At 52.4% G+C, this 19,455-nt stretch overlaps 1 protein-coding gene across 1 annotated transcript in view; it reads right to left on the reverse strand.

The window, feature by feature from the left end:
* The window catches only part of IGFBP2 (insulin like growth factor binding protein 2), a gene marked incomplete at its 5' end in the record, with an annotated part of 64,578 nt that extends 59,728 nt beyond the window's left edge, over positions 1–4,850 (reverse strand). The window contains one exon of the mRNA XM_082312111.1: positions 4,448–4,850. Coding sequence (XP_082168237.1) covers positions 4,448–4,850 — 403 coding nt within the window. The remainder of the gene's footprint in view (positions 1–4,447) is intronic.
* Positions 4,851–19,455: the final 14,605 nt, after the last annotated feature.

Here is a 19,455-nt window from a genome sequence, read left to right on the forward strand (position 1 = left end):
CGCATTACTGGCATGGTTTTCAAGTTGCTGTTAAATTCCACTTACATTATGCTACCTCCAACCTCAGAGTCTTCTGTGTTTTGGAGCAATAGATTAAACTGTCTTTTAGCAGCTGCTTGCCAAGGGGAAATGGAGGTTTTGACATTTGACCCATAAGGAAGGATGTGTGGCATTTGGGGCTACCCAAATAAGGCTTTTAGTTGGATGCTAAAACGAGCTGTGTTTTTAACAGTTAACTATTTTCACACTGTTTTTGTATCATGGGAGTTCAAAGTGGAGTCCCTGACCAGGTGAATGAGGTAACCCCAGCCCTGCAAGTTCAAGTTTGCCTGGGGCCGCATTCTTTGCACAGCTCTCTTTCCATTTGGAAAGGTTATTTTGCACTGGCATGGACTAAAAACCCCACATTTGTTTTAATAAAAAAGTGATATTCCAAAGCAGGATTCAATAGCCAGCAGTGGGTTCAGAGGCAGATCCCACTGAATTAGTACAAATATCCCAACAACAAAATAAAACAATACTACAAACCTAACTGGACTACACTGGCAAAGGGGAAAAAAAAAAATTCCCTTAACTGGTCAGCTTTGAACAGTGGCTTGAGAGCCTTTTTTTTCAGAGTGGAACAAGTTTTATTCCCAGGACCTTGTCTCCATTAGGAGAAAATAGATGTTCTTCAGCTATTCTCATAACTCAGGCAAGACAGTTTAGGACATCAGACATTGCTAAGATCTGCCCCGCTCCACCTCCTAGCACAAGTTCCCACCTCGGAGCAGCACTGGCACCCTGCTGCACCTTGAGCCAGTCCAGGTCATTGATCCAACAGAAAATCATTAACTTGTTTCCCAGGACTGGCTTTCTGCAGGGTTAGCTCCTGAGCCAGCCTACTCTGACACAAGGTGAGAGCTAAATCCAGCAGAAGGAAGGGGGATGGAGGGACGGTGCAGCTGACAACTGGACAAGACCACACAAGCCCCCGATTCCAGTTTGCCATGGCCAAAGCAGAAGGCAGCATCCCCACCCTCCATCTGAGATTGGGGAGATTGAGAGACCCCAACGCTACCTGAAATGCCTCTCAAAGCAAATTGTGTCTCCAGGACCCATTTGGTCCTGGGCCACCCTAGACCTGCTTGGAGAGAAGATACCTATCGGGGACTGGGACATTATCTGCCAGGACACAGGCTCCTAACACCATGTGCAGAGAGTCCTCACTCTGCTCCCTGTGTGCAAAACAGCATGCCGATCTTGCTGAGGTGCTGAGAGAATAAACATACTCGAGACTGGCATGAACTCTCCGCGAGCTTCACGCGCACGATAACAACCCTCTGTCCCCAGTTCAGGCAGTTTCAGTCAGCAGTATGTAAAGTTTGTTACGCGATGACCTGAAATAAACTGTAAAGCAGCGTGCTCCAGTGGCATCGAAACTATTTCAGAGGCCCTGATCCCTGGAGGTGCTGAGCCTCCATCTCGCTCCCACCATCGGTGGGAGTTCGTGCACTCGCCTCCCGGGGGAGGGGGGTAGAAGTTCTCAGCCTGATTTCCACAGACTGCTGCTATTTTGTTCCGACATTCCCAACATCTTCAAAATACCCAAAGCCTCTTGTGCAATGAGCAACATCCCCTGCTTCCTAGCTACATGGTGGTTTATGTTACTTTCCGCCTACAACAATTTCAGGATTGGCTTTACAGACCTAAGTGGAAGACTAAACAATGCTGGAGCCACAGCAGGAGAATTTGCAGAGTTTTATTCCTTGTTTCATTTGGGCAATCCTTCTGCCTCTCATCAGGGACAAAAAAACTTGCCAACCTCTTAATTTAGGAATAGCATGAGCTCTGCATTCCAGCCCTGAATCAGCCAAAGGAGTCTTTTCAAGCTGGAAAGGGGAAAAAGGGCAAATACCTTTAAGCACATTTAAAAAAAAAAAAAAAAAAAGCCTCAACACCTGCCTTTTGCAGGCAAAAACCTGCTCTCGGGGCACTCTTGAAACTAGCTTGACATCAGCATTTGAAAGGGAATTCCAATCCCTGCTCTTTCGGGTGCCAGACTGCTTTCCCTGTCACTGCTTTAAACGAAAAGCAAACTCTCCCTCCTATACGTTTTGCAGGCACACTGCAGATGGAAGCGACGCTGTGAGTCTGAACAGAAGAGTATCAAGTGAAGCTGGCAGATTCAGGTTTTGTTTTTCTTGTGGGTTGGGTTGTTTTGGGGTTTTTTTTCCTAATGGCTACAAGAACCTGTTAAAAGTTTTGTAATCTGAAGAGAGCAAACCCTTTTCTGGACGTCCAAGCTCCTCTGCCAAGACATGCTCGACTGTGAATATTCCAGCTGCATGTTTCACATCACGCTGGTTAAGGATGTGCCAGTATTTTTATTATTTACCCCCTATGGACATTACAGAGCACCACATACATTAAAGTGTTCTTGAACTGTGCTATTTACGAGTGTGTGTATTACACACAGAGATACAGTCAAATAAATCACATCTATTGTAAAGGAATAAAGATAATAAAATCAAGCAAAATACCCAGTGAAGTAACATAATTCTGAAATAAAGTCCATAAAAGCAAAAAAAAAGCAGCATTAACTCAGAAAATCACCTCTCAACCCATCACTGCAATGCTTCCCCCCACTTCTTGTAAAAGCATAAGCCTGGAAGTCAGCGCCAGATTCCTTAAATCTAAATGCCCTTGGCTTCTTCTGGAGAGTGTAAAATTCACTCCCTTGACGCTCATATTCTGTAGTCAAGCAAGATTTCACATCAACGTATTCTCCAGACTCCCGGCTCTCCGCAGCCCTTCGCAGCCGGGCAAAGGAGGGGGGACAGGAGTGGGGACAGCAGCAGTCGCAGCCTGGGTGCACAGAAGCAGCAGCTTGCAACGTGCAAAGTTCTCCCTGGTGCCAGTTTTTCTCCACTCCCCTCTCCCCATCCCTCTCACTCGAGCAGAGCAGCGTGCGCGGGTACCGGCAGCAGCGTGCGCGGGTACCCGGCTGCTCCCATCCTCCCGGGGAGCGAGGCCGAGAGGTACGGCCCGGGTCAGAGCGCTTTTAAATAAAGCCTCAACAAGAGGGAAGGGAGGGAATTCAAAGTCGTGCTGCCGAACTAGTTATGCAAAGAGGGTCAGAGCCCCAGTCGTAGCCGGGGGGGGCAAAACCAGCAAGGAGGCAGAAGTCGAGGAAGGGTGATTTCAAAGGAGAAGGAGCTGGTTTCTACTCCCAGACCTGATTCGGCAATTTTTAACATCCGACGGAAAGGGAAAGAGCTTGCGGCCGATCGCAAGGGAGAGGACGCATTAATAAACCCAAGCTGTGCTGTATCGGCATCCCCGGGAGCGCTCCCTCCCACAGCAATCGCAGCAACAGGTCAGGAGCCTGTTGCCGTCCCCGTTCTCGGGGCTGTGCCCTCGAGGGACGCTCCTCTTCCCCCGGCATCCACTGCCTGGAGCAGGGGGGCAGAGGGGGCCAGGACCCCCACGGAAGCCGGCAGCGGCCACCCCAGCTCCAAGGTGGGCTCTGCTGGGAAGGCAGCAATAGGGAACGGGCTCCCCACATAGCAGGGCCCCCGCAGTCCCTCAGCCACCCCCTTCCCACCAGGCAGCACATGGTCCTCCCACACCGCCTCTCCCCGTATCTTTGGGGCATCCGTCACCCTCCAGGGTGATTTTATTCCCCCACCAAACCCAAATCTGAACCTCCACCTCCCTCTGCTCCCCGAAGAACTCCCCCTCCCCTCAGCTGCATCTCCCCAAACTTCACCCTTATCTGCCCCCATGGGTTTTCTTCTGTAGAAGACCCCAGCCTCCACCCTGCCCGCCGAGGCAGCCCCTGCATTCCCCTGCCCCCCGTTACACCCCACCCCTGGGGTTCCTGCCCCGTGCCAAGCAAACCTCTCTAATCCCCGGGGTAGCTGCACCCCCAAATACCCCATTTTCCCCACACCCCCAGGGATGCACTCAGACTCCTTCCCCCCTTCCAGCGCCCCTCTCATTCTTGCCCGCTCTGTCCCTCCCTGGACCCTCTCTCTCCCCCCTCTCCCGCAGGGATCCCCTTTCCCTGCCCTCCCGAGGGGTCCCTCTGCCCCGGCAGGATCCCCTTTAGGATCCCTTTGTCTCGGGAGGATCCTCTTTAGGATCCCTGGACGTGCCGATGCCCCGCTGCCCCGGCGCTGCTCCCGGCGCTGCCCCCGGCGCTCGGTCCGGGCTGCGCCGTGCCCGGTGCCCCGGCCCCGGTGCGCAGCGCCCGATGCCCTGTCCCCGGTGCCCGGAGCGCGGTGCGCACCTCCCGGTCCCCAGCACCAGGTCGCCGGCGCCCGGTCCCAGGGCGCGGTGCCCGGTCCCTGGCACGCAGGGGGCTCGGTGCCCCCTCCTGGGTGCGCGGCGCTCCCTGCGCCCCGCCCGACCCGCGGCCCCCGGTGCCGGCTGCGCGGGGTGCCCGCTGCCGGGCGCTGCTCACCTGCGGGGCGCTCGGCGCTGGCGCCGTACTCGGCCGTGTCGCGGCGGCGGGCGCAGGTGCCCTGCCCCTGCACCAGGGCTTGGAGGGGCAGCTCGGCGCCGGGGTCGGGGTAGCAGCGCAAACCGGCGGCGCAGCGCGGCGTGTACACGCCGCACGCCTCGGCCTCCAGGCGGGCGCACACCGGGCAGCAGCCGCAGCCCGGCTCCCGCACCAGCTCGGGGCAGGGCGGGCGGGCGGCCGGGGGGCAGGCGGCCAGGCGCTCCGCCGTGCAGGGCGGGCAGCGGAACAGCACCTCGGGCAGCGCCGGCCCCGCCAGCGCCAGCGCCGCCGCCGCCGCCGCCACCAACAGCCGCGGCCAGGCGGCCCGCGCCGCGCCGCCGCGACCGACCCCGCCGAGCGCCATGGCGGGACTGACGGGCGGCGGGGCCGGCAGGTGGACACGCCGCTCGGCCCCCCGGCGGCGCGGCGCGGCGCGGCGCGGCAGGGCGCGGAGGGGAGCGGAGCCGAGCGGCGCGGCGCGGAGAGCAGCGGAGCGGAGCGGGGACGGGCGCGCCGCGGCGCCGCCGGGTCCTAGAGCCGCCCCCGCCCCCGCCCACCCCCCCCACCCCCCCCCGCGGGGGTCGGGGCTGCCCCGGAGGGGAGAGGGGCGCTACCCCAAAGCGGGGAGGGGGTCAGACCCAGAGGGGGTCGGGGGCTGCCGCGCAGGAGGTTGGGGATGCCCCGAAGAGGAAACGGGGGGGTCTGACCAACACGGGGTGAGGGGCTGCTGCGGTGGGAGTCGGGGTCTGCCCCACGGGGGATGGGGATCTGCCTCGCAAGGAGGCTGCGGTCTGCCCCGCTGGGAAGAGCGGGGCCAAACCCAGAGGGAATCGAGCCCTGCCCCACAGGGGGGATTGAAGCCTGCCCCACAGGGACCCCCAGTGCTGGGGCGGGTGGGGGAAACTTCGTGATCTCCACACCCCCAGAGAGAGCCGAGAGGGGGGCTGGAGGGCGGGTGGGGGCCTGCTCTTACCCTGCTGCCCCAGAAGTGCCAGGCCAGGCATGAGCAGCCATATTTTGGGCCAGGTCCCACCATGGGAATGGGGGCGTAATACCTGGGCTCAGGAACAGTCCCGCCATCCAGCCTCCTACCAAACGCCGGGCCTGGGAGCCACCCTGCCTCCATGGGAGCAGGACCCTGAGGTCGGGTGAGCCCCCTTGGAGACGCACGGTTCCATGCCCATAGGGCTGCCCACATCTCCAGCCTGGCTCCCCACAGGGCATTTACACCCCCATCTGCAGCAGGCTCAGCACCTCCCCTGCCACACTGCCCCGCGAGGGTGCCCAAAGGTCGGGATACAACCGGGGGTGCAGAGGCAGAGCTCTCCGAGCTTTAGCGTTTTGGTGTGAAATACCCATTTCAAACCCTATCACACTCCTCTCACTGCTGCCTGACTGTCACAGGCTACACAGAGGATTTTAAGTACAAGGGGTATTACATAGAAGTGACTTTTTTCACTAATAATAGTGACAACAAAGCCAAGGGAATGCAACCGAGCTAATGGAGCTGGAAAACTCGGTTAATATCGTTGTGGGGTTGTATGGTTAAAGTCAGGCACTGAGGCAGCCCAAGTTCCCCCAGCCGTGGGAATGTCAGCTGAAGTTATTTGCTGCTGTAGTTTTTTGTTGTTTTGTTTTTGTTTTTTTCCAATTAAGACAAATGCAAAATGCTGCTGTTGATGACTCGTGTGGCACAACTTTCAGCACAGGATTACTCATGGCCCTGGAGTTATACAACAACATGTTTTTTTGTGGGATCAACGAGCGCAGGGTGGGACGATGGTCTGCGGCGTTCAGCACACTCCGTGAAATCCCTGTGAGACATCCTGGGACCAAGCACGTGGTCCCATCCCCGTCCCTGGGTCTTCCCAAGCAATAACTTGGGTTTTACAAGAGCTTAATCAAGCATGGTCCCTTTCTCTGGCTGCCCATCACACTGCCAGTACCTCGTCGGGGAAGAGATGCCCATTTGCTTTACTTTTCAAAATGTACCATTGCTTGTTTGCACCTCGCTCAAGCTGGGCGGTGATTTTAACCATCCTCGTTTCACTTCTGGAGGAATCCAGTTAGTTTTGGGGTCCCTGTAGCAGCAGCAGTCATTGCTGCGTGCAGCACTCATTGCTCTGAGTGTAGGGGACTCCGAAACTCCAAGCCAACAAAAATGTTCCCCTGAAATTAGAAGCAAATAACAAAGATATTTTTATTCCACTTCACGTTACAAAATCCCTTTTTGTATTACAGAACCCAAATTTTAGCCTGAGTGACTCAAGGAAGTCTCTTCAAGAAGACAAAAAAAAATATATATATAGAAAAAAGCCCAGCACAGACTTTGCATTCGTTACTCCCACAAATTGCGAAGTGGGAAAATGGGATGCACAGCCCTGCGCACAAGCAGCCCCTCAAAAGCCTCCCTTTAAAACAGATTTGCCAGCAGATGTTCAATAGAAAATGGAGCGAATTATTTTCACCACACACTCACGACTTCTCAGGGATGGGGGGAAGGAGGCTCTCGGTACCTTTTTTATGATCTGCCGTTGACTTCACTAATGACTCACATTTGGTTCCAATGAGATATTTTCATATGACTAATGAATCTATATTTGGAGGCGTAAGAGGGTTTGGCTAATTATCTGTTTCAGTCAGTTAAATATTCCAAGTATTCAAAGTGGGTTTTCTTCCAGTGGCAAATGTTATGCCCCCACGGTCTGTCTTCTCCTGGTGCTTTAAAAGCAGCCCAGCACTTTGACTTGTACCAAGCTGACATCTGGGTTTCTGCGCATGTAAGCACGAGAGATGGCCTGAACTTAATTATACAGCGAACCAATCCTGCATTTTTTAGGTGGCCAATAGGTCATTCCCCAAGGGACGATTTAAACCCGATTTTTCAACACGCACTTGATGCTTGCAGCGGCCCGTTTTGCTGGGGGCATTTACTGGGGTGCCATTAATAACTCCTGGCAGGGGCAAATTCCTTATGAGCACCATCGTGTAGGCTGCTTGTGCACAAATCATTTTTCCACAGGGAAGGCTCGAAATCTGATGAGAGAAGGAAAGGGAGAGAGGAGGGGGAGGGAAGGGGCTCCGTCGGCTCAGCTGCCTGAATTGCAGGAGGACATTAAACATAATGATCCTGGAGGGAAAGAAACCCTACGCAGCTCAGATGTGGGAACGAGCCAGGATTTCCTGTTCATATGCCTCTTTAGTAGGTGCTCGGGCTGTTCTCCTTCTTTTATCGCCGTCATTTTCTTTGTCCGCCACCGAAGCAATAACGCCTGTGCAGATACAATGGATCAGATGTTCCCCCTGCCCCTGCTGCTGCAGCCCTGGGCCAGGAGACCTCTCCGTGCTGCTCTCCAACTCGAGCAGAACAATAAAGAAGATTTTACAGCTGTTGTGGGGATGGGGGGAGGCGGGGAGGCAGAGGGAAAACAGCTTGAGTGCCCGTGGCCAGCTATAATTTCTCCAGTGGGTCTTTGCTGACAGTTTTAGGATTAACAAGTGAGCTCTGTTCCCAGGCATTTACCCCTCTGGACAAGCTGGCCTGTTTGTTCTCAAGGGTTTATTTTACCCTACAAAATATGGCATTGCCAAACAGATGTAGGCTTGTTCCTAGAAAGGCAAGTTATAGCTGAAGCTGCATCTCACAGAGGCTTTAGCCCTTGGAATTGTTTGGAAATGCTACAGTATTCCTCCGACCCTTTTCAGGGCAGTTTTTTCCCACAGACGTGCTGGTCGATTCTTTTATGGCTCTGTCCTTTGTCAAGGATGAATTAGGAAAAATAAACTCGCAAACAAAAAGTGGAGGCCCAGCACAGAGATCTTCTTGCTCCCAATGATTAAGAAGTATTTTACAGCTCCGTCTGTGTGGGGGGGTAAAACAATGTGTCCTCCTGTCTTTTTCTTTCCCTCATTTTTAGCTTGGTGGGTAATGGGGGAAGAAAGAAAAAATAAAAGAGGAAAGAAGAATAAAACAGTCGTCTTAATTTTAAAGGCCTCTTTTTCAATAGACTGACACAAAGTGCTTTACGGTGAGTGCTGGACAAAACCTCCCGTGCCCCAGAGCTGGCGGGGTGAGGGGCAGGTGATGAGGAAGGTAAGGCTGTGAGGAGGCGTGCTGGGCCTGATGTGAGTATTTGGTGGCCAGCATCTTGCTTTCTCCCTGGAGATTTAGCAAACTTTGGCCATGAGTAAAAGTTTGCTGAGGGGCTGGGACCTGAGAATTGCCACTGACTCACAGCAAAGCAGATCAGGGTGGGACAGTGAGGGGTCTGCCCTCCCTCGCCCCTGTCCCTCCCCAGGGGATAGCAGGGGGACATGCCCAAGGTCAGGGTGAGTCAGCAGTGGGGGCAGAAGGAGCTCTGCCCTGATCCCTGTCCTCTGCAGGGGGGACCCCAGCTCCCCCTTGAACAAAATTGCCTTAAAATCCAACTACGGAGATGCCAAGTCTCTTCGCAAGACATGTGTACGTTCATGGTCTCGGGTGATGCCCTGCCCTTGCCGGCCAGCACGTTTTTCCCCTCAGCAGCAGGTCAAGCATGCTGCTGAAGCTTTGGGGGCCAGATCCCCCCCTCGCACACTCTTGGAGGGAAATCCCACCTCACCCACAAGCCCAGCTCCCCTTCCCTATGCTGGCACTTGGGGGAATGGCTCCCTGTCCCCCCTGCATGCTCCCTAGGACCGTAGGTCCCTGATGCTCCAGCCCCACGCCGCCTTGTCCCCAGTCACAGGAGCAGGGAGGGTGAAACTTGACCTGCTTCCAGACACCCCGGTTCAGCAGCTTCGCCCACTGAATCGGGGCGGTGGGAGTGAGCTGAGCAGGGCACTGCAGGGAGGAGGGAGGCACTGCGAGACCCACTTGATCCAGCCTGCCCACAGTGCTAGTTGTTCCCCAAGGCAATCACACTAAAAATGGGAAGGAAACAAAAGAATGACCCAGAAATGAGTTGCCAGCATCACCTCTTCTTCTTCCTCAGAGTTAGGTGCCCAGAGGTTTGCAGCAAACCTTACCTGTGATGCCAGGGCATGCAGGAGAGAGCAAAATTTCAAATGGCGCAAGACCAGATTTTGCCCACCCACCAGGCTTGGTCAGCAGAAGTGGTTGAACATGGAAACGGGAATGGTTCTCATCTGAAATGAAGCTCATGTTTTCTCACTTGGAGGGATGAGTGGGCTCCGAGCACTCCCCCTGCTCCTGCCCGAGGCAGGGACAGAGCTGCACCACCTGCGTTGTTGTACATCTCCCCAGCGCACCCTCTGCCTGTCCCTGCCCCCCAGCCTTCGCTCCTGGTGGAGACTCGCTTTTGTTTGCCCTGCAGTTACACCCCAGCCTCTTGTCCTCCCCCCCCCCACCAAAACTCATCCAGCATGTTTCATGCTTCCCTCAGCACTTGCTCTCTGGAGCTTAGTTGGCTCCGGTGCGAGGAGCACAGGTACCCCACGAGCTCCTGCTGCTCCACAGGTCACGCTCAGAGGTAGGTCTGAACCTGCCTGATGCCCCAGGCCCCCCTCTCCATCCTCAAATTGTTTTCCCCAGGTGCATCAGCCCAGCCAGAGTTCAGATGTCAGCAGAAGGGTCAATTATAGGCCACTTTCTTTACATTTACCCTGAGATGTTTTTAGAGCAGCCCTAAACGCATTATCTATGAGCCTGATCCAGTAATTACGAATGCTTTGGAGTGGTCCAGGCTAGTTTGTTTAAGTTTCTGCAGCACTGATTAGAGATTAGCCGAGCTAAAACCACCCATTAGCTGGAAGGCATAAAGCAGTGGTGGTTTTCAGGCTCAGGGGTCTCCCAGGCACCGCTGCTCTTCAGTGAGGCTGCAGGGGAGGGAGGCAGGGTGCCGTGAGTTTGTCTGGTCTGCAGTTATCATACATAGCAGAGGCTTGCGGATTTGGACATCCTGGTAGCCAAACTCCTCACTCATCCCTAAGCATCCCTCAATGATGCCTTCATTAGTCCTCAGGTGTACAAAGCAGTTTGAAACCAAGGAGCTGACCAGGAGGAGGTGATGCAAAAGGGTTAAATATTGACCTAGGCTGGTCAGGCACAGTGACTGGGCTTATAGAAGTGATAAAACAAGAGCAGAGAGGATTTGTGTGGAGATTGTCCTTGGCTTCAGCAGGCACCGGGGTTAATTGCTGTTGGAAGAGGACCTGGCAAGGATGTAGCTGAGGGAGGGGAAGGAGGAGCCTTTATCTCAGTCCAAGGCAGCAGTGCATCTTTGCAGAGATATTCCTACTTTAAACAAATCTCTGTTTGAAGTGGGCCTTGGGTGGCTAAAGGACCTGGTACTACCCACAGCTTCTGTATTACAGTTTCCCAGTTGTAGTCCTCAGGACATCAGCAGAAGGTGACCTCTTTGCAAAGACCCTAAAACTTCAGCACCTTTCAGACATCACAAAATCCCAGCCTATAGGGAATAGGGATTAATACTCTCAGTTTGGTGGCTAACAGCCCTAGCTTCTTACTTGAGGACCTGCTTCTCTGGCCTCAGAGATCTTCCCTCTCCAGGCCACTTAACCCTGATTTCCCTTCAGTGGTAGGAATGCTCCCACAAACTCACAGGCCTGAGCATAAGGGCCACCACTTTACTTACACCTATGGAGTCTTCCAACATCTTCCTTGGTTTCCATGGGGATTTAGACCCCCAGATAAAAGTTAGATTCAAAATCCCTTTGTTTCAGTGAGCCCAAATTCTAGAGGGTCCGGCTCCTTGGAGAGGGCTGGAACAGCCTCCCAGCCTCATGACACAGTGGGAATAGGAACTGGGCAGGATCCCCCTGACAAATATGAGGACCCAAAGATCCCTTTGACATTTACATTGACAGGCTTTCCCTCGGTGTCTGGTACCCCTTGAGCAGGGCAGTGGGATGAAAGCATTTCAAAGCACACGTAGATGCTTAAGAATTTTATTAGCAGCATCAGCCAACATTTCCACTTGCGTTGTATTTGATGTTGGAAAAGTAATAACAGCTTTGGAGAACCTACTCAGGAGAGAAAACGGCTCTTTCCTAGGCACCACGCTGGGATACTGCTTTGAGTAACAACATTGCATGCAGAAATGGGGTGGAAAGGGGCTGCAGCCCCAGGAGGAGCAGGGATTGCTTACATGAGCCCATGGAAAGTGCTTGGATGGAACAGGATGAAGGGAAGTGTGGTGCGACTACATATCAAGAAAAGACTCCAGCTGCTGGTCTCTAGCTGCCTGTGTCAAAGCCTCCTTGGGGAAGTAACTTTATTCGCCTCCTGGGACAAATAAAACAAGTACTGGAAAAAATACAGGGAACAGTCTTGTGTTGGCCAGGGACAAGACAGACTATTCAGATCTTAACCCAAAGCACAGAGCGCTCCTAGGGCAAGAGAAGTATTTGAAGGTGCACTGGTATTTACCCCTAACACAAAGGAAACCCCAGGCCCCTGCAATCTCCTGGCTGCCGAGGAACAGGAGCTACTCCAGGACTAGGGAACATGCAGGGCTGTGCTGCCTTTGACCTCCTACCAACTCCTAAAACAAGAATTTCCCCAGTCCCGTTTCCCTGGTCCTGTGTCTGCACCTCTCTTGGGTCTGACTCATTTCTGGAGATGTGGCCGAGGCAGAGGGAGATGGAGCCAAGAGCTAAGGGGACAGAGCATCTTGCAGAAACAAGTCCTCATCCCACAGCTCCCCTGGCCTAAGACAAGCTCTGTCCCACCTCTGTCCTTGCTCAATGGTAGAGACCACTCATAGGGCATCTTGGGGCAACACCAGCTCTGCCTTTTTGCCTCCAGATGAAACTACTTGCCCTCCTCAGCAACAGCACAGGAGAAAGACTGAGGAATCAACACTGTATAAAAGTGTCCTTTTCTGCTAGCAGCTACAGATGAACATCTCTAGTGAGCATCACAGCCATTCGACCGATAACGGTACTTAACCAAAAAGCCAGCAGAAAAACACAGGGCCTCAACTCAGGATATTTAATCATATGCTTTAAAGCATGCTACCTGTCAAGGCAGGTGTGGGAGGAGGTGATCTGGATGATCTCACTCCAAGGTAATGCGATGAGCCCTCCCGCACTGCTGCAGCCCTGCTGAGACAGCCAGGCAGCCTGGCGGGTGGGTTTCCCCTTGCAGGACACTCCCATGCCAGTGAGTCTTTCCATTTCTTCAGTGTGTTTATATGTACCAGCCTGTGAACACAAGCAGTGACATGCAGCCCACAAGCAAGACCTCTTCCGTGACCTTCTGCCCAAGCATCACTGCTCATTTCTGGCTTGCCGCTCTGGACCCTCACTGGTTCCTGTTACACAGGAGGAGCTGGGCTGACAAGCTCTCCCTTTCCTTGCTGACATGGACACCCTGCCAAAGAAAATGCATGACAAAAGTAACAAGCATGGGCCACCACTGCCCAAGGCTGTATATTTCCAACACAAGAAAAGGTCCCCTGGTGTCCCCACAAACCAGTGCCTCCTGGAGCCCCCCACCACAAGCAAACAGATGCTGTGCAAAGCAGAGGGTTTGGCTAGAGACCTCCAGAGGTCCCCTTCAGAGCTGGAAAAGGTTGCTCAGGGTCTGTTCCAGTCCAGTTTTGAATATCTCTGGGGATGGAGATCCCACAGCCCCTCTGGGCTAAACCACTCTCCCTATGAACTTATTTTCTTTTTATTGAGACAGAACTTCCCTCGCAGCAGCATGTCCCTGTTGCTTCTTGTCCTGTCATGGTGCCCCTCTGAGAAGAGACCGGCTCCATCCTCTCTGAACCCTCCCTTTGTAGAGTCAAACACAGAAATTAGCTCTTGCCATCTCTTCTCCAGGTGGAACAAACCAAGCCCACAGCCTCTCCTCATTGCTTGCTATCACATGCTAGTTATTAACCAGACCTTTAATAAAGATTCTGGTGTCTCACTCAGCAGTAGAGCATGTGTTTAGGTTTATAGCTCTGTGTCTATTTCCAAGAATATTCTACTGGCCTGATGTACAAAGCTACTTAAACCTTAAAATGAAGTCATCTCTGCTGCAGCACACAGCTTGCTAATTAACACTTCACAAAAACACTACAGCTAAGATCTCAAAGCATGAGCACCTGCGTAGCCCAATGAAAGGGCAGGGGGCTTTTAGGAAAGTATCAGAAGGGATCCAAATCATGGATTTGCTTGGACATCAGAGCGGCATGAGCCAAGCTCTATCACGTTGCTTTGAAAGCAAGCAGACATTAAAGCCAAGGATGCTCCCACTCAAGTAAACTAAACTTGGCTTTTAAGCGCAGCCCCACTCTGCAAAGCAGCTCTATAAAAATGTCATTGCAGGACTTCCTGTTTATTGTCTCTTGCAGACTCCAGATGAAACCCATCCCACCAGAGAGAGCTGTTTTCTAATGAGCCTTCTGCAAACACAGGTTCTCCTCCCTCACCCACCAGCTCTAAGACAAAGGGTCCCCGTCTACCTCCCCAAACCCTACGCAACACCCTGGCTTTAGGGACATCCACCCAGCCAGAGTCTGCTAATCCGCTTTCTTGCTCCGTGCTAGATCCATCCTTCTCCTCCAGCATCTGCCTCTCCCGTGGGTCACTCTGTCCTGGTGGGCGCTGCTGGTGTGGCTGTCGGGGGTCATGGGGAGCAGCCAGAGGCAAACACAGCCCCTATCTTAGGCAATAAACCAGTTACTTTTTTACCTACCAGAACAGCTGTGAGCTGGAGTAAAGCCTACTTACCTTCATTGCTGGGATTTTTCAGAAGGGCCTAAGAGAACCAGGAGCCTGTGCACTACAGGCATTAAAAGGCAAATGAGTACATGATTTCCTACAGCATTTTTAACTCTCCCAGCCTGCAGCAAGTACAGCCCAATTCTGACCCTTCAAAGGAAGCAAATGCACAACAACTGGTGCTGTGTTTCCGCAGTGTCTTTTGAGAGCTGAACCACACTTTAAATCACTTTGATGATGCACATACACTAATTTGTCCTGAGAACAAAGAGAGAGCATCCCAGGGGAAAAAAAAAAACCCAAACAACAACAAAAACCCCAGAAATATCTGCTTCACTTCAAACTTGATTTTTTTTTAATTTGCTGGTTAAATCTTAAATCTTAAACCTCAGCCAGGTCTAAGGGTGAACACTGCACATCCCCAGAAAGAAGGGGACTTGGTTAGGAAAATTCTGTCCTGTAGCACATGGGACTGTATACCTGACAGCTGGAACAGTAACAGGTAACAACGAGAACGTATGAATGCACTATAGCTGTAAAGGAGCAGCAGGCACAATTTGAGCAATGCTTGTGCACACCTTGGGCAAAACTGCTCCTTGCTTATAGCAGGCAGGCTGAGGAAACAGCAGGTCTTCCAGGGAACCAGCTTTCAAGACCCCAGGGCTTGTGTTCCAAAGTCAACCAAAAAAAGCGGAAGATGTCTTCCAAAACAGCAGGAAACAGACATAGGAAATAAAAACCATACAGAAATACTTCTTGTATCTAGCCACATTAGTAAGGCTGAAAAATAGCTAAAAAAATTGAATATAAGATCATGCCAGTACCAATCAGGACACCAGTATAACGAAGAATAAAATATGGTGTTACTGGCTGGGAGAAATGACAAGATGCAGTCAGGTGAAGAGGGGAAAAAAGGGGTTGGATGGTGTGATCTGGTCTGCTGACAGCCCAAAACAATCCCAAAGGATCTTTCCTGAGCAATTTGCTGGATTTGCTGCTCTGGGCCTGAGGAGAGCGGCGCAGGGGGATTGCAGGGACCGGGCTGCTCTCTTGGCTCGCTTGCCCTCTGCCGGACGCCAGGAGCTCGGCGAGCCCAGCCCCACACCCGGAGCCCCAGGGCTAAAGCCGGCTCTTTTTCAGTCCAGTGCTGCATTTCTGCAGCAGTTCTGGGAACTGCAAGGGGAGGGGGTAGGGAAAAGCTGAACACAAGGTATGGCAGAGCTAGAAACTGCAATGGATACAGAAAGTGATGGAGGGTGAGTTAAAAAAAAAAAACAACATCTTCCTCTTGCTGCTTGTACCTCTCTGAATTGCCCAAAGTCTCAATGAAACAAGCTTTTCCTAGCTCAGGTTCTCAAGATTTGGGTGTCTGTCTTCCTGAAGAAGATGAACACTACTTTCTCGTGCTGCATTAGCGTGCCTAGAAGAGCAAGAGGCGGATGTCAGGAGGGCACTGCCATCCTCCTGTCCAAGCAGGACTGCCCAGCCCCACAGAGAGGAGACGGGGGCATGGCTGGTGCTATGAGAAGATGTCCACCTTTCAAACTCCTCCAGCCACTTAGCCACTGCAGAAACAACACCCATCCCAATGGCTTTTGTGAGCCAGCCCGACCCAGTGGAGCATAAACACAAAAGATCTCCTAGGAAATAGCTTCTGCATCTCTTAATTTCGTGGGACAAGTCAGGGCAGGGAGCTGCATGGGAGCCAGCCAGGATTCCTGTGTACACACACCACCAGCAGCCTGCACGTGAGCTCCCATGAGGTTTAAATCATGGTCTGTGGGAAAACGTCAGCTTCTCTAGACAAACTATTCACATCAACAAAATCAACGGTAGTGATAAGCACCTGGAGAGGTTTGATAGCAAGCTCAGCGTGATCCACGTGGCGCAGTGATATCAGGTCTTTCGCCTGCATCCTCCCAGACAGGTAGAGTCTTTCTTCGGACACCTCACATCCCCCACTGCTGGGAATTCACTGGAAAACCCACCCTGGTGTGGCAGAGATGGGACCCAAACACGTGGCTTCCTACATCCAACACTGCTGCTTGCAAAATCACCATGGTTGCCCTCTATACCCACTTTTCTCCCACAAAAGCAAGTAGATACTCCCACTCCAGCATGATGGTAACCTCTCACATGAGGACAAAGGGTGTCACCGCATGCACGTTGCCATTTTGCCAATAAACACAGTCATTACTCAAAGAAGGGCAAAAGCACAGTGAACGGTATGAAGTGCTCGGTGAACCAGTTCACCACATTGGTCTGAACTGGGAAGAGCTGAGAGAGATCAGCCTGCCAAATCCTCCACTGGAGTCCTTCCAAACTACCCAAGCCAGCCAGGACAGCGCAGCTTGGCTGGGAAGCTGATGGGATGGGGCGTTTGCAGGCAGCTGGACTTCCCCTGTGTCTAGACTGACGTGGGGAGGTGACTCACCCCAGGCACCTGGCAGCATGGCAGTGGCCTCCGCTCTCCCCTGCAAAACCCAACAGCCGGGTTGGAGGAGGTTGTGTGCATGATCCCAAGGAGAACCAGTCTGCAGCTGGGCCTGGTTGCTGAGATGCTCTGTGGGGACCAGGCAGTCTGGCTGCAACCTCTGTGCCTGGCTCTGAAAGCACAGGCAGACAAAACCGCTCTATCATCACCACTTCTGTCCGTGGCGTGTTCTGTACCTAACTCATGAGATCGCAGGGGATATAACTACTCTGCCTGAGCTTGTCCCCAAAATGGGACTCGTCTGCTAGCCATGTTACTCGCACAGGAACACAAGCGCCACATGAATCCTGGAGCCCTGCAGCTGAGATCCAAGACTTGGTTCATGTTCTCTGGGTGATCAGAGACACTGCTCCAGTCCTGGACAGATGAGCCCTTTGGCAGGACCTTTGAACATGAGCAAGTCAGAGCTCTGGGTATCTGCTTTCAAACCCACTCTTGAACTGGCAGCATGGATGTCACAGCTAGCTTGTGGCTGCCGCAGACTAGTGTGAGCCCAGAAAGCCTAGCAGGGCTGTACTTCACATGGGGACAATAAAGCCACCATCCCCAGGGCTGGCAATAAGCTGTCCCCAGAAAAGAACAGCTCTGCTGGTGTAACTGCACTGGGGACTTCAGTGAGCCCAGCTAAAGCCACTCACAAAGCACATCACCCCCCACCCCTGACCCGCATAGCTCTGCGGGTAAAAATTCTGTGCCATTGCTCCAGCCAGAAACATTAGACACAACAAATGTATTTTTAAAACAAGGGGGAGGAACATTTTTCAGGCCTAGGGGGTAGAGGATGTTGGCTTGAACTGCAGGAGAAAGTTCAAGGTCAAATCCTCCTGCATGCGAACCAGCTCCTCCGGCAATGCTTTGCAGCAGTGCCAAGTATCATCTCCTATTAACATCTTTCACACAAGTACCTCTCTCCTTTGGGCATGCACATATTTCTGAAAAAAAAAATCAAGCTGTAAATCAGCTCTGCTCTTAGCTGGTAAAGTCCTCAAGGCAAGGAAAGTCTCCAAATAATACCTGAAAACCATGCGACAGAAAGCCAAGTGACACTGCCTTTCTCACACCAAGATGTGGATGCATCAGCCCATGCTTCTCACTCAGGATCCCAACAGAAGGTTTGGGCTTCATAATTCTTGTTAGCACCTCTCTTCCAAAACTGGGACAGACAGATAGACAGGCAGACAAGCAGATCATTCATCAGTAAAATGTATCACTTTTAGAGCACCTCTGCCTCTTCCCCATGATCGCCTTCCCACTGGGAAGCCAACTTGAAAGACCCTGGACCACTCTAAAGAGACACGTATCCAAAACCCCTTTCCCAACAGAGATTGCCCGAAGCCTTGTTAGAGTTGGTTTTCTTGTTTTTTTAAGTATTTTACTCTCCTCCTCATTGGAAGAGAAACAAGTGGTTGACTGTAGGAAAGGAAGTGATGAAGCCCACCCCACTCACAATGTTTTGTTGATCTCACTCATCTCCCCCAGCCTGAGCCACAGCAGATACTGCACAAGTTAGATTTGTAAGACAAAGTTCTCTCTTCAAATATGTTTAGTTCAGCATTTTGGTGAGCAGTATTTCCTGCAATGAAACCTCATCTTGTAGGTATGCTTACTCCCCTGAAGAAATGTCCTTGTGTACAGCAGATTAATCACTGTCCCCTGGGCATGGTGTTCCTTCATTTTTATTATAGTAAACTATTTTCAGGAAAAATACTGCATCAGGAAATTAACTACGCTACAGATGCTAAAAAATGTATCCTGCATGGCTCAAAGCAATCAGCATGGTAATTTTTCTGCTCTACCCATTTTCAGTTCCTTGCCACCCTTAAAAAAAGGTTGAGGAAGGTCCATAATAGAGGTCCTGCAATTTTGTTCTGAGGTCTTTACCTGCTCTTTAATTCAGCTAAACCCTCAACAGAATATTTTTCACATGCCTGGCCAAAAGCAGTCCACCATTCAAGAGCTTACCTAGCTACCTGTGACTTCAAAGCACTCTCATTAACCACTTTCTTTATAGTGCTCCTCACCACATAGGTGTCCCACACACTTCCCAAGGGTTTTTGGGGAGGTAGCCACCCTGGGGTGGCACTCAGCAACCCCTCAGCAGGGCTGCGCAGAGCCCTGCAGCTGGAAGGGGAAGCTCTGGATGTCCCACGGGAACATGCCGTCAGTGCGGCAGCGTGCCAGAGTCAACACTTGTGCTGACCTTCAGCTGCGAGCAAGAAAATCCCATAACAGAGACCATGCCACAAACATCTGTGCTCTTGCCGTGGCCAGGTGAAATTAGTGTAACGGGCTGTTAATTGGCCTCTCCCTGAAACCGGTCCAGGGGCAGCAGTGCTGGGGATTGTGCAGTACAGGAGGAGCAATGGTTGCACTCCCCAATGTGCTCCCCATCTGGGCAGCCCTGATCCTGGGGACTGTGTGTTCACCAGCTGGGCTTGCAATGGGTCACCTCCAGGCCTCCTGGCTCAGCCAAGGTCAGCCCATCTCCGATAAGGTCCTTCACCCCAGGACTCTCCGCTTGGAGGAGATCTGATGGCCTGAGCCACCCCATCCTCCAGGCTGCACACAGAGACCCACCAGTGGCCGGCTGGCCCACAGGGAACAGACCCTTCCCTTGGTGGCTCACCTTGCCCTACAGACATAGATCTCCTTCTGCTGGTGCCTGGTGATTAGAGAACTGCTCCCAGTGCCAGGTTCTCCTCCACTGCCTGGCTGTGTGTTGGGACATGCTGGCTTCATGTCCAGATTTTTCAAATATTTTGCTTTGTGGTTTTTCCTGCAGCGCTCAAGATATTTT

Source organism: Platalea leucorodia (genome assembly GCF_965183815.1).
Source record: "Platalea leucorodia genome assembly, chromosome: 5".
NCBI lineage: Eukaryota > Metazoa > Chordata > Aves > Pelecaniformes > Threskiornithidae > Platalea > Platalea leucorodia.